The sequence below is a fragment of the Rhopalosiphum maidis genome, chromosome 3 (assembly GCF_003676215.2).
Source record: "Rhopalosiphum maidis isolate BTI-1 chromosome 3, ASM367621v3, whole genome shotgun sequence".
Lineage (NCBI taxonomy): Eukaryota > Metazoa > Arthropoda > Insecta > Hemiptera > Aphididae > Rhopalosiphum > Rhopalosiphum maidis.
The window spans coordinates 74,136,187-74,162,234 of NC_040879.1; the positions used below are offsets into that span (position 1 = coordinate 74,136,187).

Genomic DNA, 26,048 nt, shown 5'->3' on the forward strand with positions numbered 1-26,048 from the left:
TCTGGTATTGTAGTATCTAAATTTAAAGATAAACGTGACATTCACTTACTTTCAACGCGACATCAATTAAATATGACAAACACAGGGAAGAAAAATAGGAATCAAGAAGATATATTAAAACCAGATATCATATTATTCTATAATGCTGGAAAAGCAGGAATAGATTTATCGGATCAGTTAGCGTCGTACTGCACTCCTATGAGAAAGAGTGTTCGGTGGTATCACAAGGTAGCAACTGAGATAATTTTAAATACATTTGTAGTAAATGCTCAAATTATGTATAATGAACAAAATTTTCGAAATAAACTCACTATACATAAATTTCGTGAAGTGCTTGTAGATAAACTCCTTGAATTAAAACCTACATCTTTACGTGTTTCAAATTCTGAACAACCTCTTGAAAATAGATTTCAAAGACGACAAATAATAAAACATAAACTCGAAGAGACAGAAGAAAAATGTTCAAGAAACAGAAAAAAAAGAAAAAGGTGTATTGAATGCTATACAAAATTTTCGAATGAACTAGGATACAAGTGAGTTCAAAATAATTTTTTTTTAAATTAATATAAATTTTTAATATATTATTTCTAGGGAAGCTTTGAACAAGGCTAAGAAAGTAACAACCTTTTGCAGTCTTTGCCCATCGAAACCATCGGTTTGCATACAATGTTTTCAAAACCATTTAAAAAAACAAAATGTATGAATAAAATTTTGTTACGTTTTTGTATACAATTTTATTTTTAAGTAATATAAAGTGAATTTTTTGTTTATCAATTTACACAGGGTACCTCTTTGTTTTTTTAATTTTAATTTTAACGTTTTATACTACTGTTTATTACACTTATATATTCAAATATTACATTTTTTTGTATAAAATATAAATGTATTAAAGTTGAAGGATTTTATTGTTTTTTTTTTTTAAATGATCAAAATCGTCTTGTCTACGCCATGGTACTATCTAAAAATTATTCTCTCCAAGCCGTAAAGAATTAGATACAATTAATGTTGATGTTAAATTTGGCAGCCGGCGACCCAAGTGGCGTCACATTAATAATATGATTTAGGTCGCCGGCGACCCAAATAGCTTCACAATAAAGGGTCGCCGGCGGGCTTGTGGCAGTCAACGTGTTAAAGTCTGCCATTTCATTTTCAAAGTAGGAAGAATCACTTTCTTGGCCAATTAAACCGTAGTTATGAAGAACTCTATTCATAATTTATTGTTAATTGTAACAAAAATGTATACACTATACTACGTCGAAACTTCAACGTCAAATTTAAAACAAAAATCAATAATCAATTAATGATAATGAGTATTATTGATTACTCAAACCGAGAGATTTTAGATAAACAGAAGATTACTGGCCCAATTTGGCCGGTTAAAAATCCAACCGTAAAACATCTGGTAACCGGAGACTTTTTGCATAACCGACATATATAAGAACCAACTGTCCATTAAATTTTAGTATAACCCCCGGTTAGCACTAACCGACACTTAACCGGACATTGTAAGAACGGGCCTTAAAGGTAAGATTATTATATTTTGTTATATTTAAGTTTAAAGTAAGTTATGAGTATTTTAAAATTGTTAATTGTTTGTAATTTTTCAAATAATTATACTCGCTTTAAAATTAATATGTCGCAAAACAAAAGCCGCATGAGACGCCCTAGATAATAATAGACTAAGAACTCACAACACGAATTCAACGTCATTTTCATTAAAAGTTTTGATATTCTTATTTATTTCACTAAGCATTTCTATATTTGAATCTTGAAGTCTGGTGGTGTTATGTTGGTGCGTGAGGGTGCAGTGCTTAATTACACCCCACTTAAATTGCACTCAAGTTACGTTATGACCATTAGGTTTGTGATTTAAACCAAATGATAATACATTTTATCAACATAAATTATTTGCATAGACAGACCAAAATAGTTGGTGCTTTCGTGAAACCAGACCAAGTTAAACTTAAAAAAAAGTGCTCGTAACTTACGTCATTTTTATTAAGATCAAACCCGGAACTAAAATAAAGTAATCAACGTGTAGATCAAGAATATAAAACGACAGACTGAATATTTTGGTGTTTTATACTTACCAGAACGCATTAAAATATAATATAATCATAGGTACAATGTTGGTATTACTCTCAACTTCGTCAAACGAATAAACGATAACTATATTAGTATGTATTTGAAATTCGGGAATGACAATTAGTTTATCTCTGTAAATATTTGTAAACATGTAATTTCAAGGTATTAATAGTACCATATTAGTTCGATAATATTTATATAACCAAACGTTCCGTGCTTCTCAAAACAAATGGGTGCATTATTAGTTGTTCATTGACGACAATATTTCAGTTGTGCAGTACCTACTGTTGTGCAGCAGTGCAGCGTGTAATATTTATCACTGTGTGCTGTGCGTTTAAACTAAATTTATAATGTCAATACAAAAAACGTGTTTAATTTGTTCAAATGGTGATGAAGTGGAGAAAGTGGTTTTGTTTAACGATAATTCAAAAGAAAAATTTAATTCTTCATTGAAAATCCGACAAAAAAATAGTTTTAAATATTGTGACATTTTGGTACCGGAAGTTTTTAATTCGCATGATGGCTATCATATAAAATGTTACAGAAAATTTACTGCATTTCCCTCAATATTACAAAATCAACTACCTAATGCTTCAACATCATCGAGCCCTGTATGTGAAATAAATACTCGATCAAATCAATCAACTAAATTAATTGAAGGTAATGCGTCTATTTTTAAATCTGTATGTATATTTTGTGAAAAAACCCGTAAAAAACATAATGAAAGGCTCAAAGCTTACATGTGTGTGAAACTAAAAATTTTGAATTAAGTATAAAACATTATATGAATGAAATGAACGATGTCAGTATGCAAACAAAACTTTCTAACATAGATTTTGTAGCCAAAGAAGTTAAATATCATAATATTTGTCGAGTAGCTTACCAAAATAAATACAATCAATTTCATGACTCTAAAATAAAAAATAAAGACCATCTTAATTTCCAAAAATCCCCTTGGCATATAAACCGTAATTTTCATAATATTGCGTATTTGTCTATTTGTGATGTAATTGAACAATCCATAATAAAATTTAAAAAAATTATTTTATTAAATGTTTTACATAACGAATATTTAAACTTATTATGTGAAATCAGTGATGGCTTGTTTGTAGACTCATCTTATACTTCACAACACCTCGAAGATAAATTAAAAAGAACATTTGAAAATAAAGTTAAGTTTGAAGTATTAAATAATAAAAAAATTATACTTCATATCGACGTTCCATTATCCAACGTGTCATTAAGTGATTTAAAAAATAATTCTGAATTATTGAATGTCGCTCAAATATTACGCCGGGAAATTTTAAACATTAAAAAGGAAAATCTGCCAGAAAATGTGAGCACTGAAGATTTAATTAAAGGAGAATGTTCGTTACCTGATAAATTAATTAATTTTATAACACATTTGGTGGGAGGCCCTGATATAAGACGTAGAAACAGTGATGAAACTCGCCGTAAAGTTGAATCACTGGCAAGTGACTTAGTATATGCTGTGACTAATGGACGAGTTAAACCGTCAAAGCAAATAACACTTGGAATAACCTTAAAAAGTTTAACAAGTAGTAGAAAAGTAATTGATATTCTTAATAGATACAATCAATGTACCAGTTATAATGTTATTGAGGAACTAGAAACCGAACTCACATACTCATCAATAAATCAGTTAGGACTATGCCCGCCAGGTGTATTACTTTCCCCAAAATTATCCACTGGTGTTGCATTTGATAACTTTGATAGGTTTGTTGAAACATCGAATGGGAAAGATACACTCCATGACACAGTAGGGATTCTTTATCAAAATGAGCCCGAAGAAAATTCTTATGAAACAATTTTTCAACAATTACCGTTGCCATCTATTCAAAATACATCCAATATAATAACTGATATAAATAGTATTAATATAGAAAAAAAAATCAAAAAAAAGAAGAACGTTTGAGGCTATAACACCAGAAGTAACACCTTATAGGAAAAAACCAAAAATGATTGGGACATTGGTGAATAATGATAATGAATTACGACAAATTGTACCAAATACGCTTAAAATATGTAAAGAACGAGATTTGTTGTGGGTTTTGTCACATGCATTAAAAATTAAAAATACTCCTATGTGGACTGGATATAATAGTTTAACAACGACTAACCATGGTAGTAAACAAAAAATATTCTATTTAACTCCAATTAATATGTCTCCTACAAATACTACAGTAATTTACAAAACAATGGTACAAGCGCAAAAGATTGCCAATGAATGCAATCAAAATTTTATGTCAGTTACATATGACTTAGCTATAGCCAAAGTCGCATTACAAATTCAAACGACAGAGCAACCTAAATTTGATAACCTATTTATTAATTTAGGAGCTTTCCATATTATGATGGCCTATTTTAAAACAATTGGAAAATTTATCGATGAGTGTGGTATAACATATATAATGGTTGAAAGTGAACTATTAGCAAGTGGGTCAGTCAACGGTTTTATAACAGGAAAACATTTTAATCGATGTAAACGACTTTATCCAGTTATTGCACTTGGTTTGCAAATATTGCATTTTGAATTATTTCTTGAAAAAGAATGTATTGACGTTTCCGAAGACATATTATTGGAACTAGAGGCATTGTTGACAAAAAGTACGAATTATAATTTAGATCTTACTGAAAATGAAAATTTAAAAAAACTTATTAATTTATACTCAAAATTCCAAGAGGATTCTCTGTCTGGATTACACGGTAAAACTGCTCAATATTATATGAATTTCATACAACTGGTTGACTTCTATTTGTTACTGTCTAAAAGTATACGAGTAGGAGATTTTAAATTATTCTGTTATATATTGCCGAAAATGACAAATTTATTTTTTATCTTTAACCAGCCCAATTATGCTCGATGGATGGTCAAATATCATGATAATATTTTAAAGCTAGATGAAACTCATCCCGATTTGAAAATTGATTTTGAAAGTGGTTCTTTTGGAATAAAACGAACTTCAAAAAGCTTTTCACGACAACCAATAGATCTCACATTAGAACAAACAATTAATGCAGACGCATCTAAGAGACTTACGGGAGTTATTCATTTTACCAATTCGATATCGGCCCGTCAGCGTTGGGCTAAAAGTCATAGTTTAAGATCAACAATTATTTCCCATGTATTGGAAAATATTGGCTTAAAAAGTAGACAAGATATATCCAATGAATAAGAAAAAAATAAAATAGAAAAGGCATCTTCAGCTGTTCAAAAATTTGTTGTGATCATTAAAAACTATATTAACCCTTTTGATCAAACTATTGACCCGAATGTTTTGTTTAACATTTTAACTGGAAAAGGAGCTTCCACAGAAACTACTAACTTTTTACTCAATGTTCAAATTAAAGGTAATGAGTTACGTGAAAAATTTATTTCAAATTGTGCAATTGATTCAAGTCGATTTGAAAAACCAATAGAAAAACAAAAAATACTAAATTTTTCACAAGAAAACATTAAAAAAAAAATTAGCACTACTGTTGGGAAAGTACAAGAAATAAGAATGCAAAGGAATTTGTTTGGAAGAATGCTTGGAATTTCACTAGAAAAACAAATAGACGTATTAGAAACTTTAAAATATCCATTGACACCTATTCCGACCTCTATGTGTCATTTAGATGAAACCATGTACAAAACTGATAAGTCAGCATTAATGAAAATTTTAGAACAAAAAATTAGTCAATCAAATGTACTACCTGAATACCCAGATGTAGTCATAATAGACGGATTTTTTGTACTACATCTAATGAGAGAGTTTCCAAAAACTTTTGGTAGTATTTCTACGATGTTTTTAAAAAATATTACACGATATAAAGCCAATAGAATAGATATTGTTTTCGATCAATATTTTTCCCCTTCGATTAAAGATAGTGAACACAAAAAAAGATCACCATCTATTCAAAAAAATTCCAAATATGTTATATCTGGACCCGATCAAACTAGACCTGCTGATTTTATAAAAGAGTTGAGAAATGGCCATTTTAAAGAAGCATTTGTCGATTTTTTAATTGAACATTGGATTCAATTACCTGTTTTCATTGGAAATAAAATAATAAATTTAAGCCATAAAAGCTGTAACTACACATTCATAGTACATAATGGTAATGTCTTAAGAAGCATAAATGAATTATTATCATGTAACCACGAAGAAGCAGACACGAAAATTATTTATCATTTATATCATATATCAAAAGAACCAGAAAAACAAGTAATAATAAGGTGTAATGATACGGATGTTTTAATAATTATCTTGGGTAACATGTATAAATTTATCAACTCTGTCAATGTTTGGCTTGAAGTGGGTCTCATTTCAACAAATAATTTGCGTTACATAGATGTTTCAAAATTGTTCTTAAGTCTTGGTATTGAACTTTCTGCATCACTATTAGCTTTTCATGCATTGACAGGCTGTGATTTTACTCCAGCATTTTATAGAAAAGGAAAGCAGAAACCATTCAAAATATTAGAAAAAAATTCAAGTTTTCAAAAGTCATTAAGTGATTTAGGAAAATCAGAAAAAATATCCTCAGAAACATTTTCTGAAGTAGAAAAATTTGTATGTCAAATATATGAAATAAAAAATGTAGTCACTGTTAATGAAGCAAGGATTGAAATATTTTGTAACGCAAATAAACCTAAAAAAGACAAAGAAACATTTAAAGCTAAATTAAAAAATTGTGATTCATCAAACATTCCACCATGCCACCAAGAATTACAACAACAAATTCTTCGAGTTAATTATATATGCAGTATATGGAGAAATGCTATTTCTAAAACTCCAACTACCTTCATCCCTGTGGATAATGGTTGGATTGAAAAAGACAATTCGTACATTCCACTGTGGTTCAAGGGACCGCAATACCCAGCATTTGTTGAAGATGTCGTTATAAGAAATAGTTTCGAAGAAGAAAACATTAGTGATAACGGTGAGTACAATACATTCAGATCCCCATAATAAAAAAAACTATAATTAATTTTACAAAATTCATAATTTTTTTTTCAGAAAATGAAGCAAGTGATACTAGTGGTGACGAATCTGATTAATAATTGGCAACAAAATCACTTCTAAAAACACAAGGATTAATGATGTAAATTAAAATAATTTTTAACACTTTCTTTTATATATTCGAATACAAAATATAATTTTTAGTTAATATGTATTAAAATATGTTATTTATATACCTACCTAATGTTTAAATAATGTTTTAATGCGTTCTGGTAAGTATAAAACACCAAAATATTCAGTCTGTCGTTTTATATTCTTGATCTACACGTTGATTACTTTATTTTAGTTCCGGGTTTGATCTTAATAAAAATGACGTAAGTTACGAGCACTTTTTTTTAAGTTTAACTTGGTCTGGTTTCACGAAAGCACCAACTATTTTGGTCTGTCTATGCAAATAATTTATGTTGATAAAATGTATTATCATTTGGTTTAAATCACAAACCTAATGGTCATAACGTAACTTGAGTGCAATTTAAGTGGGGTGTAATTAAGCACTGCACCCTCACGCACCAACATAACACCACCAGACTTCAAGATTCAAATATAGAAATGCTTAGTGAAATAAATAAGAATATCAAAACTTTTAATGAAAATGACGTTGAATTCGTGTTGTGAGCTCTTCGTCAATAATCTTACCTTTAAATTTTATAAGAGTTCAATTCACTCTAATTTTTAAACTAACAGAACTAAACGTGATCTGCAATATTAAATTGTATCATAAATATTAAGAGAGATCTAGGTATAAAATGATATTGTTTCTGAAGAAATATTAAACACATTTACAAATATTGATAGAAAATTATGTTTAACACTTTAAAATTTAATATTAAAAAAATAAAATGTGTTAAATTTTTTTCAAAAATTATACTGTGTAAAAAATAGTAAAATATAAATACTGACTTACTGGCAATATATTATAATGTTTGTTGTGTTTGGTGGTTTCATAATTATAGTACCCCCAAGATTTAAACTCTAGTTACGTCATGTGTTGTACATAGTTTGCTTATTTTTATTATTATTTTTGTTCTTTTAGTAAGTATTTATGAATAATATTTCGTCAGGTATTTAATAGTGAACCGCATCATATTTAGATTATTTTTAATTATTAACTATTTAAAATGCATCATTGATTAAAATTTATTAATAATTAACTTATATATTTTTCTTTTCAACATTATTTATTAAATATATGTCGTTAGTTATTAGAGTATTTATTACTTGTATATTAGTGATTATAACTTTTATTAGATATAACTATATAAGTTAACTATGTTTGCAGTCAATACATGCAGATGATCTATTGATGGGAGCTAAACAATTCGCTGTAAGTAAAGGCCTTACTGAAATTAGTTTTCCTCAAGAACGAGTTCGACGAAAAAAAAAAGGATGCCAGGTGAAAATACAACTGATCAATGTGTTACAAAACCGGACGATAAGTTTAGAACTGAAGTATATTTTGTCATATTAGATCAAATTTTATCGTCAATAAATAGTAGATTTGAAGGTTATCGGACAATATTATACGATTTATCTCTTTTATCTTTTGATCGGATATCTAATGTCACTAAAGGAGTCAGTCTGGATTTTCCATGGAAAAAAATATTTGCCCCATTCTGCCCCTCTGGAAAAAAATTCTAGTGCCGTGCTTGTATTCCCTCATATTTGTATGTTAAAAAAATATTAAAATACAAACAATTTCAAGTTATCTTTTATCCCAAAAATCTAATATGTGTTGTGATTTTTCTAAAACTTTCACAGTTTTTATGATAGAAGGATACAGAATATAGGTCTGTTGGTTTAAAAAGTATTCTCGGTAATATATATTACTAACATTTTATATGTGTTTAAACACTTGCTTTAGAATTCTTTTTTATTGACATAAACCTAATAAATTTTACAGAAAGATTATAAACATATTTTGTAGATACATTTGGTGAAATAATTATATGGAAAATAGTTTATGGGTCATAACTCATAATACTCATGGGTTGTTCCAAGTAATTGACTATTACCGTAATATGGATCTCTGGATAACTGTTCATCTTTTCCTTTTGAAAATTATTTTAAATGTTTAAAAAAAATAGCATGTTAATTTGATAAGCCAAGCCTTCAGAGCAAGTTGTCAAAAGATATGAAGAAATTTTAACTTTATTGAGGCTGAAATTTCTATATTTTACAATATGGAAATAGTGTTTAAAAAACCTCAAAATGATAAATCATTGATAGAGCATTGATATGGTCTTATATTTAAGATTATGATAATAAATAACTTTAAAATTAATATAAATTCTAGTTCTAACTGTATATTGGATTTAAATGTGGAGAAAAATTAAATATTTGTAAAATACAAAATATTTCTCACAGAAGTCGTAAAAATTAACTTATTGTATCATTTATGTTTGATAAAATTGAACCACTTTTTGTTAGACCAATTAATAGTTTTAACATTAGGTATAGCTGTAGTTAAAAATTTATCTAGGATTTATACAACAATTATTATTCAAAAAATAAATTTGTGATTTTAAATGACTGATAATGTAAAAATTGCTATCCCTATATTACATTTCAATAGTGAATTTTAATTTTATTTAATATAATTTTTAAAACCTTAAATGTATAAATTAAATAGTAAATAACTGTATGCTGTAAAAATAATCCTTTTTATTTTATACATACTTATAATTTTAAACATCGTGTTTAGTACAATGGATATTGCTATGATTAAACTATAGGTATAATAAAATTAGTACATAATATGAAACATGTTTTTATTTAGGGTAAGAATTGTCAAATACATTTATGTCATTATCCTACGCTGTTGTACATTTTTTCAATGAGAACTCGGTTGAAGCAGTTCTTAGTAGCTGGATTAAAGCTGGTAAAAAGTCTGGAGGTAAATTATGTGCTTGGTCTTAAAATAAATCATGTATTATAAAGTATATTCCAAGAAAACAAATGTAAAAAAGTATTTTAAAGTATGAGTACTTAAAGAAGATCAAGGTGACTTGTTTAATTTTATAATTTTAGTATTTTAATTAATTATTTACTAATTGTTGTTTGTATTATCTATTATAGAGTCACTAACAAATGCTAGAGATATAGCAGATGATATAGGTCAGCTTTTATAAAAACGGACAATCATGATTTATTTTCAAAAAGTGTACTTTTCTTTCCTTTGATTGATTGTTTAAATATAAACATAATATTTATTTTTTATTTTTAAAGCGATGTTACTAATAAAATACCCAAATCCTTATAATTTTAAAAGATCGACACTTCTGGAATATACTTATTCAAACTGATTCTTACTATTTTCTTTTAATTTAATTGTATCTATTAAGATACCGTCACCTAGTCCACCCATTAATAAACCATATTGATAAATCGTTTAATACAAAGAAAAATATATTATAAGAATTGATTGTTTAAGTATCATATTTTTAAACTTTTTTAATTAATATGTTACTTATTTACTAAATTAAGTGTATGTAGATACTTAAGTATATAATTCTTGAAACTTTTTATTATTTTACATGCAGGTATATTGCGATTTCTTTTTATTATTGTTAGTGCACCTAAGTATTATTATTATTAAATTACAATTCATTGAAGTTTTATTAAAAGAAAAGGCCATAAACATTTTTTTATCTTTATTTAATGTTAGGTTTCTGTCCATAGCTTTATAATGAACTCCTGTCCAGAATTTGTCCGAGAAAAGTAACCAAGTATCATCTGTATATGTAACAACCATAATATCAGTATAAATATTACAGACCGAATTAATACTTATATAATATAACCAAAATAGATCCCAATTCACTACTTGCGAAACACCGTATTTAATAATATCTTCTTAAGCTATAACATTATTTGTTTTTTTTATTTATTAGGTAACTATTAAAATATTTAAGACTAGAATTTGTTATTCCAAAACTAGGTAATACTTGTAGTATAATTTTATGATTCACAGTATCAAAAGCTTTAGCCAGGTCCAAGAATATAGCTATTACTTACTACCATTATTTAATTAGTTATAAATAAACTGAGCGTCCTCTGTGTCAATATCAGGTGTAAATCCATATTGGTTTTTTGATAGAAGTTAATTTTTTTTTCCAGAAAAGTGATGACATGTACATCATCTAACCACAAATATTTTTTAACATCTAGAATAAGTTTAGGTATAAATGTCTCACACAATGATTTTTTATAATATTTTATTAACTTTTTACTATATTTGCAGCCTTCAATTGCAACTACTATAATTATAGATAACTTACTGGTTGTAGCTGAAAAATATGATAAAACCGTAACTTTTTTTTTTATTAAAATATGTATACAGTTTTAAATTTATTTTTTAATTTTAACATATTCTGGTTTTTTTTAATTAGACAATCTAACTCGATGAAATGACATTTATGTATAAAAAAATTATTAATGAGATTGAAATGCTTCTACAGTTATATATAACTAATCAAAGACTGATAACCAATACAACTCAACCAGAAAATATTCATAGTGCGTTAGAAACTATAATTTCTTTAAGAAAGTCTAGTAATATTGTTAATGCAGTCAATATTATGTCCAAAGTAAAGTATATAAATTATCCAATACAAAAATGTGGGATAATAACTTTTTTTTGCTATAATCTTTTAAAATTAAATTAACTAAAGTATTGAATATTTTGTAAAATTATAAATTGTTTTAATTCAACAATTATTAAGTATAGTTTCTACCGAAATATGTAAATATAAATACATTTAAAGAACTATTTCTTTCTTAAAATTTATTCTCTAAAAATGGAAAATTTAATAAGTTGTTTTATTTTTATTTTTATTACAACCAATGAATATTTTAATAATATAAGTAAATAAATAAATCATTTTTGTAATATTTAAAATTTTTTTGTTACTTAAGTTTACTATTATGGCTGGTATTCTTTATTGTTCTTATTGTATTTTAACTAGATATTTGGATTTATTTTAGATACCAAATAAAATGTGATAGATATTGGTTATTAAACCAATCCCTAAACTAAACCTGATTATTAAATCAAAATCTAAATCTTTTTTTATAACCTGTTATGTAATAATATATTCTTCTTGTATTTAATAGTAACACCTAATATATTTTTTATTAAATCGTTGAATGTTTCCTTGGAGGACTTTGTTCACCCGCCAACCATGATTTTGATATGAGTATTCGATCCCGTGATGTGCATCTTCATATAATTAGAGCATTCCAAGATCCACGTGCTTAGTTGTATATATTTTTGCAGACATTTGAAACTATGTGGAACGGTTAAGATACAGAATCTAATGATAAAATATGTGTCCTAAGCTGAAGTGTTGGGTTGGTTACTTAGGGGCGAAGATTATGAGCAAGACGAAAAGTTTTTATTAAAAACGCAGTCTGATTAATTGTAAGTGTAATATATATTTTTTGTTTTCGTGAAACTAATCCGAAAGCAGTTCCCACGGTGCCGTCGGTTCAAACATAAAATAAAAAAGTATGATATATTACAAAATTAAAACAGTATATATTTTAGTAATAAAAAGTTTAAATTTATGACTCGTTATCAATAACAAAAACACATTAATAAAGTCGAGATCCGGCGAAAATATTCTAGACATTCCTTTGTCACATTCACCGTCGTCTTCATTAGTAAAAAATATTTTCAATGTCATAAGAATAAAAATAAAAATATTTTACACTATAAATTCGTCGTCAGTTGATACAGAGTCGTGTATATTATGTGGTTATTCATCTCGGATACCACCCGGTTGCATTAATTCAGCGTTTCTTAAACTGTGTTCCGCGGAGATCACTTCAGGGTTCCGCGAAGCTTAAGTAATTTTTTTCAAAATTTTCAAGAAAATTACTTAAAAATGTCTAACTAAAGAATGTTTGTATATTAAATAATAATGTATAATATGTCATATGGAATAGTCTATCTCTATACTCTAACAGTCTAACCTCTATACTTCTATAATATAATGTGTTATTATACTGCTTATACAGTTATACAGTTTGTATACAGAAATAATATTTGAACGTCGTTGATAAAAATACTAATTGGTTATGATCGTCCGCGATAGCGTGAACTTAAGAGAAACGACCGTTGATAACGATAAGCATATGAGTAACATAGGTACTAGTACTATTCATAAATAATATTTGTGTGTCGTTAATAAAAATACTGATTGGTCACGGCCGTCCGCGATAGCTTGAATTTCTGAAAAACAGATAAACGAATAAAATAACGTTTCAACGTTTCAATACAACGCGACAGTCTACCGCGTGCAGGGCCGGCGGAAGGCACGTGCGACCTGTGCGATCGCACAGGGCGGCAATTTTTTTAGAATTTTAGGGGCGGCATTGTTTATAAATAAAAATATGTATTTTTCACCACTACTCACTGTAAATCTAAAATAAAAATAATGCTCATTATATTATTTTGACTGGAACTGTGTCATTGTATGTAGTACCTAAGTAAGAGCTATTAGTAGATAATTAGGTATAATATAATGTGCGGGCAAGCCGCTAGCATTGTCGCTCGGCGTGTTTCGCGATTATCTAATATCTTTATGGTTTCCAATTAGTAAACATGAACCGAATCAAATCATGATAAAGATCCCCAAAATCGTATATACAATAATCAATACTCGTAATTTATTGTCAGCGATACAAACTAGTTTACTTATGACGATTGACAACTATCGAACTATACGTACCTAGTATAATGTCATTTGTTAACGAGTCGTAGTGTCAACGATTATAGAGTGCTGTGCATTGTGCATATTATTTAGTCGATCAACATTCAACATTCAACACGTCATATTTTAATATTAATAATTTGGTGAGTAATTTTTTTATTTTAAATAATTGTAATATTATTAATATTAAGTAGGTAATTTATGTAAATACAATGAAAAATTAAGAAAAAAGAATACATCCCGATATCTGATTTTAAATTTTGAATGTATTTATATATTCCTAATATATTTAGGAAGTGAATTTTTAATTTTCAAAATTAAAAACCTATTAGCTATATTATTATTTTATTATTTGGGTTGACTCTAGGAATTAGGATAGTCAATAATAATAATTGTATTGTTTGTTTGGGGTTTTGAAAAACTGTATTATTTTCATACATTGTGTTCTCATTTTATGTAATTCAACCGTATACATACGTCAACATATATTTAAAAAAATTTTAGTAAGTTACCCTTTTTTTAAAACTATCACATTTTTTTTTTAAAGAAATTTGAGATGATTTTTGTTAGAAAATGACAAGTGTCAATTTTCATGTTTCTCGGCAAAAATATTAAATACAGACTCAAAGATCATTTATCCATGTTTTAGTGACATGCTTATTTTTAACAAATTATATTTTTTATTTATGTAGTAAAAAGTTAAGAAAGCGCCAATATGTCGGATGGTAGACAGCGACTTTCAGGTGCAGAATATAGGAAAAGAAAACGTGAAAAAGAAGCTGTAATTAAAAAACAGTCTAATTCTATCAAAAAATTTTTAACGGGTTCTTCCTCTTCATTAAATATTTCAAATGCTGTAGTTGTACAACCTAGTGAAGTTGTTGACTCTTTCTCAGTTATAGATGCCACTGTACCTTCTGAAACTACAGTAGCCAAAAGTTCAACAGAAAATGTTATCAGTACAGACCCTGCGGAATGGCCTTTAATTATTAATAACGACTTTAAAACATTGTTGGTTGAAAAAGGCCCTCCTGCTCCGTTAAATGCAAATTTTGTATTTCCTTCAGATGATCAAGGACGAAAATTCACACAATTTCATTACAAACGAAGTATGAGTAATGGAGAAAATGTCACAAGAACATGGCTTGTATACTCTATTTCCAATGACGTAATATTTTGTTTTTGCTGTAAACTATTTGATAATTCAAACTCTAAGTTGGCTTTAGAAGGGTATAATGACTGGAGGCATTGTACACAAATGTTAAAAGGACATGAAACATCAAAAAATCATTTGACCGCATATAGTACATGGTTAGAATTGTCATTGAGGTTAAAAAAAACAAAAACAATTGATGACGTAAACCAACGTATTTTAGAATCTGAGTGTAGGCATTGGAATGAAGTTTTACAACGTATCATGTCGGTAGTACAATTTCTCGGTCATCAAAATTTAGCTTTTCGTGGATCATCTGATCAGTTATTCAAACATAATAATGGAAATTTTTTAAAATTAATTGAACTTATGGCTAAGTATGATTCTGTGATGGCTGAACATGTAAGAAGAATAATTAATAGTAAAAAAAATATAAGCCATTATTTAGGAAAAGATATTCAAAATGAGATGATTAATTTATTAGCTCAGTCTATTAAGTCTCGCATAGTTACTATGGTTAGCGAAGCGAAGTATTATAGTATTATACTAGATTGTACTCCTGATATAAGTCACTCGGAGCTCATGACTATTATTATTCGTTTTGTGTCAATTGAAGATTCAAAAGTTACCATACGTGAACATTTTCTTGGTTTTATTTCAGTTGAAAATAGTACTGGAGAAAATCTATGCGATGTACTTTTAAATATATTACGTGAGCTGAATATACCTTTGAGTAATATGCGAGGACAAGGATATGACAATGGAGCCAATATGAAAGGTGTGCACTCCGGAGTCCAACGGCACATTCGAAATATTAATCCACGTGCATTTTTTGTTCCTTGTAGTGCGCATTCCTTAAATCTTGTTGTAAATGATGCCGCAAAATCTTCAAAAGAAGCTGTAGCGTTTTTTGATATAATTCAAAAAGTATTCAACTTTTTTTCTGCCTCAACTATTCGTTGGCAAATTCTTTTAAAACATGTTAAAGAACTAACACTCAAACCATTAAGTCAAACCCGGTGGGAAAGTCGAATAGACGCACTTAAACCGTTTCGAAATTACATAGGTGAAATTTATGATGCTTTGTTTGAAATATCAGAAAATATAAATTTAAATCCGATGGTAAAACATGAAGCTGAATGTTTATGTAATCTTATTAAAACATTTAAATTTATTTGTTCTGTTGTCATTTGGTACGACATACTTAATCATATAAATCCAGTTAATAAATTAATGCAAAAACCAAATTTTGACATATCTTTAGCTTTGGGCATTTTAGAAACTTTATTGAAACATTTAAATGAACTGAGATCTGAAGAATCTTTTGAGAAAATGATTATAGATTCAACAGCACTTGCGACGGAAATGGGAGTAGAGTCTGTTTTTGAGAACTCACGGGGTAGAGTTAAACCACGACGTACTCGTAAACACTTTGATTATGAACACAACGATGAACCAGTTATTGACCCAAAACAGCAATTCAAAATACATTTTTATTACTTTACACTTGATGTAGCTATAAATAGCGTGAATAATAGATTTGAACAACTAAAAGAACATAATAACAATTTTTCGTTTCTTTACAATATAAAAAAAATAAAAAATCTTACACATGAAGAACTATTAAAACATTGCAAAGACTTACAAATTCTTCTTACCGATGGTGATTCAACAGATATCAATGGAATTGAAATGGCCCATGAATTAAAGTCAGTATCAGCTATGGTTGATGATAACTTAACACCTTATGAACTCTTAACATTTGTGATAAATGCAGGTGACTTTGCACCAAACCTATCCATTGCCTTACGAATTTTGATAACATTACCAGTATCAGTGGCAACTGGTGAAAGAAGTTTTTCGAAATTGAAACTTATCAAAACATACTTACGCTCAACAATGAAAAACGAACGACTTTGTGGTCTAGCCATGATCTCAATTGAACACGAAGTTGGTCAAGAATTAACAGAGAAAAAGTTAGTCGACGATTTTGCTAAGTTAAAAGCAAGAAAACATTTATAAAATTATGATTTATTGTTGTATGAATTATTAATTGTAAATATGAACTACCATTTATTTTTATAAATGTAAATAAAAAACTTTTGTGAAAAAAATATTAAGTGTAACAATGTAAAATGTAAATAAATAAATTGATTATTTATTTCACCGTTTAAACTCCTATTCTCCTACAATTTAGTCCAGTTTATAATTAATTTTGTATAAAATAAATAATACTATGTACTAATTATATGACAAAAAGTATTGAAAGGGGCGGCATTTTATTAACTGCACAGGGCGGCAAAATACTTAGCGCCGACCCTGACCGCGTGTATTGTGACCTGTGCGTTATATTCGAGTGCAGTGTGTTATAATTTTATTGTTTGTCTCAAAGTTGGTTTTGTTATTTTATTTGCAATATGGAGAGATGGCTTAAAAAAGGAACTCTAAAACGTTCCTCTCAAGAACCTGAATATTTTGCGGTGAACTCAAGTCATATTGATAACCATAGTAATAATGAGAATGATACAAATGAAATCACCCCAAAATATTTTAAAAAATGTAGAAAGTATGATGAAAGTTACATATCATTAGGATTTATGAATAATAATGATAATCCTCAGTGCGTTATTTGCAGCAAAGTTCTCCCAAATAGCTCTATGGCTCCAGTAAAAATCATAAACTTCATAAAATCTCGGCCTCTTCAAAATCGTTTATTCAAAATCCTATGTGAGGACATGGGAAGTGTACATACTTCTCTTCTCTTACATACCGAGGTCAGGTGGTTATCTCGAGGAAAGATACTAACTCGTATTTTTGAATTAAGGGACGAGGTACGTGCTTTTTTTTTGGAACACAATTTCGAATTAAAAGATCGATTTCTTGATCAAATGTGGCTACTTAAAGTCGCCTATTTAAGTGATATTTTTACAAAGATCAATGAGCTTAATTTCACACTTCAAAGCAGACACGTAAATGTTTTTACTGCACACGAAAAAATTCATGCTTTTAAGAAAAAGTTAGATTTTTGGAAAATTTGTATGAGCTCCAACGAGTTTGATTGCTTTCCTACAATTAAATGCTTTTCGAAAGAGGAAGAGGTCGAAATTAATGAAGTTTTCATTGAGGAAATTATTCAGCACCTCACTGGATTGAGTGAAGGATTCAACCATTATTTTCCAAATGACCAACAGGTGAAATATAAAAATGAACTGTGGATTAAAAATCCATTTATTGTCAATACACGACCTCCAGCCATGTCAGCAAAAGAATATGAAACCTTTATTGAATTTACATCTGATTCATCGCTGCAAGAAAAATTTAAATCAATGCCATTAGCAGAATTTTGGTGCAGTTCAAAAGATGAATATCCTCAATTGTCACAAAAGGCCGTGTTGGCACTTTTACCATTTGCAACCACGTATATGTGTGAAACAGGGTTCTCTACCTATGTATCGACAAAAACAAAATACCGCAACAGACTTGATGCCGAACCTAATATGTTATTACAACTTTCATCAATAAAGCCCAATATTAAGAATATTTTACAAAATAAAAAGCAATTTCACGCATCTCATTAAGTAATTATTGTTAAAGTAAAATTATATACAATTTTTATTATTTTTTTTTAACATATTTTTTAATTAAGTAACTTTAACACAATATAAGTATATGAAATAATTATATTTTTTTTGCAAATAATCCTAACAAAAAGCTTAAAAGCTAAAAAACAAAGTAGGGGTTCCACGATAAAAGTGGACGTCAAAAAGGGTTCCACGGATAAAAAAGTTTAAGAAACGCTGCATTAATTAATTCTAAATTACTGCAGTGATGGTGACGATACTTGCTCTTCACGTCTAAACACCAAATACTATGAATTAAAAAGAATTATAGGTATAATATATTAAAGTTCTTTACATTGTGTCTCTAATTATTTCATCTATTAGCCTAAATGTCTCGTTTAAATCCACTGTAACTGGTTGCTCTTCGACACTAAACATCGAATATGATAAATTAAAAATAATAATAAAAATAAATAATATTAAACTTATATTTCAAGTATATCATTATGATTTTATGTAATTAATTCATTTTCGTTTTTTTTATGTCTTGAAAATTCCCTGGTATTAATAAAAAAATAAAAATAAACTGCTGCTAAATTATGTAAAACGTCGTTTTAAATCTACGATATTTTATATACTGACCTATAGATATTCTTTGTCGAAAAAATATTCTCAACGACAGCGGCAGCTTAATCGATATTTTGAATCCATGTGTAATGACACACACACACACACACACAATAGGCTACAGATTAGGACATAAAATTACATTTTCATTTAAGAAAATAAATTAGACATTACAGTTTATGAGAATACCAATATTTGTTTGAAACACAACACTAATTATTAACGTTCGTGAAGTTGGCCCTTACACTTATATAAAACAAGTTTTGCATAGTGCCAAAATTTTGCAAGTAATTAGCAAGAATTTGCAAATCCGGTCCCAGAATTTGCAAGTCTATAACAAAGAAGTTATTAGGAGTGGAACCAAATAAGGGCTAACTTCATGCAGCCCTTACTTTTTGTCCGAAACTTTCAAAACTGGTATTAAAACACTCGTTATAATTAGCAAGAATTTACAAGTCCACTCCTGGAATTGGCAAGTCAAAAACCTCATACCTACCAATTTTCAAAGTTTTCACCATTGCCCAATATTAAGTAATTTTAAATGAATTCTTAATTATTATTTATTAACAGCTATCCTATACTCAGAATAGCCTATCGTGTATAGATACAATAAAACAATGAATACTATATTTTCACAGTTATACTTAACGCTCACTAGTTTATTTTTTAAAATAATTTAATATATTAGGTAAAATATATTTACAATTTTAGGATGTCTAAAATACACTTTCTAATATTTTGGGAATGAAATAAGTTCATTGAACTTTAATTCTACTAGATTGTATAACAATAATGTTTATATTTCCTCACAATTTCATACAATATATATATGTCACCGGCATTATGTGTAATACAATCATTACACATAATGTCTAGGTATTATATAAAACACCGGTTGATTTTAGGCAAATCATTTAAAAAAATAATCTTAGCTTAAAATGTCTATGCGTTATACATATTTCCTAGACATTTTATAGAACACCTAAACATATTTAGGCAAAGTATTAAAATAATTGTGATTAATTTTATAATACTATACTATATTAACATTATAACATTTTAAATTATGATATATACTATTAGTTACAACATGTTAGGCTAGAATGACAACGAGAGTTACACAATACTTTATTTTCAACACACAAACATTTTTTACTTTGGCATCTTGTTTTACATGTACATTTTGTAAATCCTTGCCCACTGCCTGTTGATTGTTGACTAGCAACAGATCGCAATGCTATCTCTTCAGCTAGTACCTCATCTAAATGTAATAGTTTTTTTTGACAAACAGTGAACTGTGACCTAGCATATACTTGTCTTAAAGTTCTATTCTTGGTACCAGTCGATAGAAACCATCATCTGTAATCTTTTAAAAAATACACAATTAATAATAAAAAAAAAACTAGTTTAAAATATTTTTAATATGTACCTCGGTTACAACTGCTAGTATATTGCGAGTATCTAAACGGCCTTTATCAACATCCGGTACTGGTATCCGAACTGTTGAACCAATCTCAACTGGAAAAAGTTTTTGTCTGACAGTTTTTTCATTTTATCAGCCTGAATTTCTAAATTTTTTGTTGCATTTTTTCGTAAGTTAAGAGCATTTTCGTTATTTGATTTAATTTTTGTACTTGGATCCTCTAATTCAATAATATTTGTAGTTGTTTCACTTTCTGTAATTGCTGTTAAATCTTCTTCTGTTTCAATATTTTCTACGACTTCTTTAGGTAAATTTGACGTATTTAATCCGATTTTAATTGTGCATCCAAATAATGCTTCATAGGGAGTAGTTTTGATACCTGAATGATAAGCTCTATTCTTCATTAGCTTAAAGAAACGGAGACCTTAACTCCATTGTGAAGTATTTTGTTCTTGCATCCATGTAGTTAGCATATTTTCTATGTCTTGGTTAGCACGTTCCACACTACCCCGGCTCTGGCTATGCCTGGGCTTGCCATGTACTATTTTAAATTCAGGCCAAAGATCTTTGAGGCTTGAAACAATTTGATTAGCAAATTCCCTACCATTATCGGACTGTAAAACACTAGGGGCCCCAATTAGTGTAAAAATATCTATAATATTATAAGCAACTAATTCAGTTCGTTTGAATTCTAAAGGTTTCAATATGACAAATTTTGTCAGGTGGTCCTGATAGACCATTCTAAATCGATATTTACCGTCAGGGTGCGATTGGAAATCAATAAGATCCACTTGGCATCGTGAATTAAATTTGTTAAAAAACATTAGCTTAACAACTACACCTTTTTTAATTCCCTTTTGCTTTTGTTGACAAGGTTTGCATAAGATCAAAAATAATTCTATTACACTTCGAGCTATATTTTTATACTTGTTGGAAAGTTCTTTAATCATACGATCCCGTCCACCGTGACCAATTGAGGAATGAGTATTTTTTAGTACATCATACAACTCACTTTCACGAATATAACACAGGATATTTTCATTTTCATTGACAGGAAAAATTAGTTTCCTATTATCTTGTACTATTAATACGTCATATCTAAATTAAAATTAAAATTTTATTTTATTTATTGTAGTTAATTATTAATTATAATAATAATAATAATTTATAGGTTCATAAAATATTACATATATAATAATATATTATATATTAATATAACATTTGAATATTATTTGGTCTAAATTTAACGTAAAAAAAAAATTAAATAATATTTTTAATATTTTTGAGTTTTAGTAATAAATACTTATGGCTGTAGGGAGCGGATGTTGAGCTCTAAAATATTTAAAAATATGTATGCAATAATGCACTATAAAGTATAAAAATATGTATTAATAACATTTTTTATTTATTAAAAATTAAAAATAATAAATTATTAATAAATAATTAAAAAATAAAATAAAATGTATTATTATTATTATTTTTTTAAAAAATATGCATGCAATACTGCACTATAAAGTATAAAAATATGCCATATTATGAATATAGAAATATAATCAAACAAGTAAAAATCGAACAAAATATATGCAAAATTAAATTGTTAAATTTGAATTCTTTAAGTGATGAAACAAATTTCTATCTTTCTATCTTTAATTTAGATATTATTAAAAAATATGATAAATGCATAAACATCCGCTCCCTAATTATGAGGAGTCTTGCATTAAATGCTCAAACCTCAGCCATAAAAATATAGTAATCTACACTTATTTGTTTTACCAAATATTACACCAAAAAATATTAATTAAATTTTATACATATTGTTCCACTTAGAATCTAAAATGAATTAACACTTATTTACTGACCTTTTTAGCAACCAAAAATCATGAGGTTCTTTTTTCGTTTTCATACATTTTAGCATTAAAATTTTTTCTACCAACTCATCATATCGGTTATCGGTTAATAATGTGTTGTTTTTACCTAAATTTGCCTTTAATATATTTAATTCTGTATAAAACTGTTCCATTATAAAAATTGTTAACTAAAGTTTTACACTGAACACTTTACACATATACGTTATTAACTGAACTGAAAATAATTTGAACACAAGTTTAAATATTGAATAACGCCATCGACAAATGAAACATATTACAATAATAATTGGGAAATATAAAATCGGTTATCTTCGTCAATATCTATGGGTATTTCTCGGTGTTTGGAAAAAAACGTCATTCATGAACGCACGTTCAAGCTTTCACGTTCATATTTAGTGAACGATATGTATTTTTATTTTTGAGTTGAGTCGTATATGTTTATGGTTTTCTATATTTACTGCAGGTTGACGATTCATAAAAATAATTAAAAAAATTAAATGAACGACCCATAAATGCGTTTATCTTTTTAAAGAACGTGAACAAGTTCTTTTTTTAAGGACTGAGCGTGAACGCTTTTTAAGTGAACTTAAAACTACTAACTTACTACACTGGTATTTCTAATTTAAGCGATAACATAATATTATTACCTTTCTTTAATTAGGCATTATATATAAAAACTAGGGATTATGTGTATTATATAATTTGCCTGGTAATTTTATTAATTTTATAAAATACCTAGACATTATATGCAATGACTGAATTACACATACTGCCGGTAACATATATATATGATAATGTTATTTAATAACATTTACATTTCAAACATGTGTAAAAATATTAAACTATCATTAAACGTATTTCGTAACATATATCAAACAATTTGTAAATGAAAAATTTCCAAAAAAAATCAACTTTCTTCTCGGATAGTTAACTCAACATACCTATTCAATTTTGTGATATTTGCTCCGAAATGCTTTTTATTTTTAAATTATAACTATTGTGATTATTTCTAGCAGTATAATTTTAGGTATAACATAAATACCCAAAATCTACCTGATATTTTATGAAAATCTGTCATTTTTGATCATAAATATTTATCTTTGAACTTGTATGGCATGGGATGAAAAGACATGTTGTCCAAGGCATATCAAACTAAACTAATGCTATAAAAAGAAATATAATCATAAAAAAAAAATTATCCTTTTATTATAAGTTATATAAATAAATATTTTACAATCTTATGAAATATTTATATACTATATACTATTTTTTTAAATATTTTTTTATAGATTCTTTGTTTCTTATTTTTTGTATTTTTAACTGTAGATCGTTGTGAAGTTACCAATTGCCATTATATCTTCTTATGAGTCCAGCAGCATAGTGAATGATTGATATTAGGATATACCTGTTAAGGTCAGATATGTTAAATGATGCTTACTGTTTACAATTTAATAAAAAAAATGTAATCGTCATTCCACCAAAAAACATGTAAGTATAATAAATATCAAGCAGCCAACGCACAAAAACAGATTAAATCATTCTAATTATGATATAAATGGAAAATATATGAAAAATAAAATTATTGTAAAAATTATTTACAACCAATTTTTTTTTTTTTTTATATATTATTCAGATGTAATATAAAATAATATTATATACTAATATATTTTAGATAATAAACTAAAATTAAAAAAAAAAATTAAAAAAATTATATTTAATCTTTGCAATAACATCTTGTTTAACATTTTATTTTCAAATTAATATAGGTAATTCCTAAATGTATATATTTATTTCTGAACAGGATGTGCATCAAATTAAAACTTACTCCACCAACAACAATGCATTTATTTCATATAATTATTACTATAAATAATAATTAGCTATAAAATATATTTATAATTCTTTGATATGAATTAAAATAAAAGCTAAGTTTTTCTTTCATATTTATTTATATGTTTAATTATTATTTATGTTAACTATTTTTATAGAATTATTCCATAGAATATTCTGGTAGATTAATATTATCTTTTATTGCATATCATTATAGTTATTTCTCTAACCATTATACATATTTTACTGACTACTTTATTTTTAGAGGGCAGTAGTACAGCAGATCATTCAAGGCATGGTGATGTATGACCATGTATACCACTTGGGAAAACTTCAACATCGTACAATGAAAATAGACTAGAAGATTCCGATTATAATAATGGTATTATGCAATGTACGTGTAATGGTTATTGAATGTAATTGATAGTAAATTAATAGTAGTACAACAATTTAAATTTGTATAAAATCTTAATAAAGGATTTGTAAACACCTTAAGCGTGTAATTTTAATTCTTAAAATTGGCCTTAGCTGCATTGATCATTGTACATATGCTACGTTTGTTTCTTTACAACGTTTTAATAAAACCATCACCCAAAGTGTTGTAATTTAAATAGTCTAGTCTTAATAGATGTTTTACGGTACTTTTATTCAATAATAATTTGACACAACAGTGTTCAAATCAGAATTATTTTTGAAGAATGGTTATGTCTTACTATGTTAAAAACAGCAGTTATAAGTTATTGTGCAAGTGTATTCATTAGATTCATTTATATTACATTCAAATTGAACAAAACATTCTGGTAGATTTGTACTATCTTTTATGGCTTATCAAATTTATCACCTCTTATCATCTATTAAATGTTTAAATTTCATATCATTTTGCAGTTTTACGTTCGTATTTGTATGTAATTTTTAACTGTAAATTGTTTTCAAGTATTTTGTATTAAGAATGTAATTTGTCTGTTAGTTTTTGTCTCATTATTTCCACTGCTGAATTGTTCCGTGTCGCCCACGTACTAGATGACCGGTAAAGATATTTGTTCACCGTATGATGTGTAGTAATTACAGTTTATCTTCCAATTATTATACACATTTAACTGACTGCATTTTTGCAGATGCTTGTACAGAAGATCACTGGAAGCGTGCTGGGACATGAATTAACATTTCTACCACTTGAGAAGGTATCGGCGTCCTACGGCGAAAATGGACTAGAATGTGCTGGTAATAATAATGGTTTTGTGTAACGTACGTGTTATATTTATTGAATGCAATTGATAGGCATTTAACAGTAGTGTAAAAAAAAGTCAGTGTCATGAGACTCTGACCATTAGATTAAGAAAATGATAATTATATTCCATTATTAACATTCATATATCTCATCTAAACTGATACTTCATAAACGCTATGAAACACGATTTTGAATGGTGACTTTGACTATTATTTCAAATTCATATTTTTATCTGCTCACAATCACACTCAATATTCATGTTAACATCTTGAGACCTTGACTACTAGATAATGAAAGTGATTCTTACTTTCGATTTTTTTTTTTATTCATATATTTCATTTAAGCTGGTACTTCATAAACACTATAACACGTGGTTCTACACGACAATTTAGATATACATTACAAATTAATTTTTTTTGCATATTGAAAAGCAGCAATTTTAAGTTATTCTACGAGTATATACATCAGTTACGTTTGTTTTACATTTAAATTCAACCCAACATTCTGGTAGATTAGTATTATCTTTTATTGCGT

General features: G+C 27.6%; 4 protein-coding genes and 1 pseudogene across 4 annotated transcripts; 3 read left to right on the forward strand and 2 right to left on the reverse strand.

The window, feature by feature from the left end:
- The first annotated feature begins 14,540 nt into the window (after positions 1–14,540).
- LOC113558383 (zinc finger MYM-type protein 1-like) lies at positions 14,541–16,500 on the forward strand. Its single transcript, XM_026963835.1, has 2 exons — positions 14,541–16,436; positions 16,495–16,500. Exons 1-2 carry the CDS (start codon positions 14,541–14,543, stop codon positions 16,498–16,500), a joined length of 1,902 nt encoding a protein of 633 aa, XP_026819636.1.
- Positions 16,501–16,653: 153 nt separating this feature from the next.
- Positions 16,654–17,095, forward strand: LOC113558904. The gene has a single exon (XM_026964484.1). The coding sequence runs from the start codon at positions 16,671–16,673 to the stop codon at positions 16,998–17,000; it is 330 nt and encodes a 109-aa protein (XP_026820285.1). The 5' UTR covers positions 16,654–16,670; the 3' UTR covers positions 17,001–17,095.
- A 300-nt stretch (positions 17,096–17,395) lies between these two features.
- On the forward strand, positions 17,396–18,556 carry LOC113558384 (zinc finger BED domain-containing protein 5-like). Its single transcript, XM_026963836.1, has one exon. The coding sequence runs from the start codon at positions 17,396–17,398 to the stop codon at positions 18,554–18,556; it is 1,161 nt and encodes a 386-aa protein (XP_026819637.1).
- A 1,688-nt stretch (positions 18,557–20,244) lies between these two features.
- LOC113559177 lies at positions 20,245–21,046 on the reverse strand (annotated as a pseudogene).
- Positions 21,047–21,140: 94 nt separating this feature from the next.
- Positions 21,141–22,608, reverse strand: LOC113558385 (KRAB-A domain-containing protein 2-like). The gene is made up of 3 exons (XM_026963838.1): positions 22,448–22,608; positions 21,260–21,686; positions 21,141–21,161 (listed from the first exon to the last, which is right to left on the reverse strand). Exons 1-3 carry the CDS (start codon positions 22,606–22,608, stop codon positions 21,141–21,143), a joined length of 609 nt encoding a protein of 202 aa, XP_026819639.1.
- Positions 22,609–26,048: the final 3,440 nt, after the last annotated feature.

Bases quoted from the DNA above. Each gene is read 5' to 3' on its own strand.
- LOC113558904 (XM_026964484.1), top strand. From the start codon at position 16,671: ATGGCCCATGAATTAAAGTCAGTATCAGCTATGGTTGATGATAACTTA.
- LOC113558384 (XM_026963836.1), top strand. From the start codon at position 17,396: ATGGAGAGATGGCTTAAAAAAGGAACTCTAAAACGTTCCTCTCAAGAA.
- LOC113558383 (XM_026963835.1), top strand. From the start codon at position 14,541: ATGTCGGATGGTAGACAGCGACTTTCAGGTGCAGAATATAGGAAAAGA.
- LOC113558385 (XM_026963838.1), bottom strand. From the start codon at position 22,608: ATGGAACAGTTTTATACAGAATTAAATATATTAAAGGCAAATTTAGGT. The intron at 21,687-22,447 runs GTCAGTAAATAA...ATTTTAATTTAG, and splicing joins GATTTTTGGTTGCTAAAAAG to ATATGACGTATTAATAGTAC. The intron at 21,162-21,259 runs GTTGCTTATAAT...AATTGTTTCAAG, and splicing joins AATTCAAACGAACTGAATTA to CCTCAAAGATCTTTGGCCTG.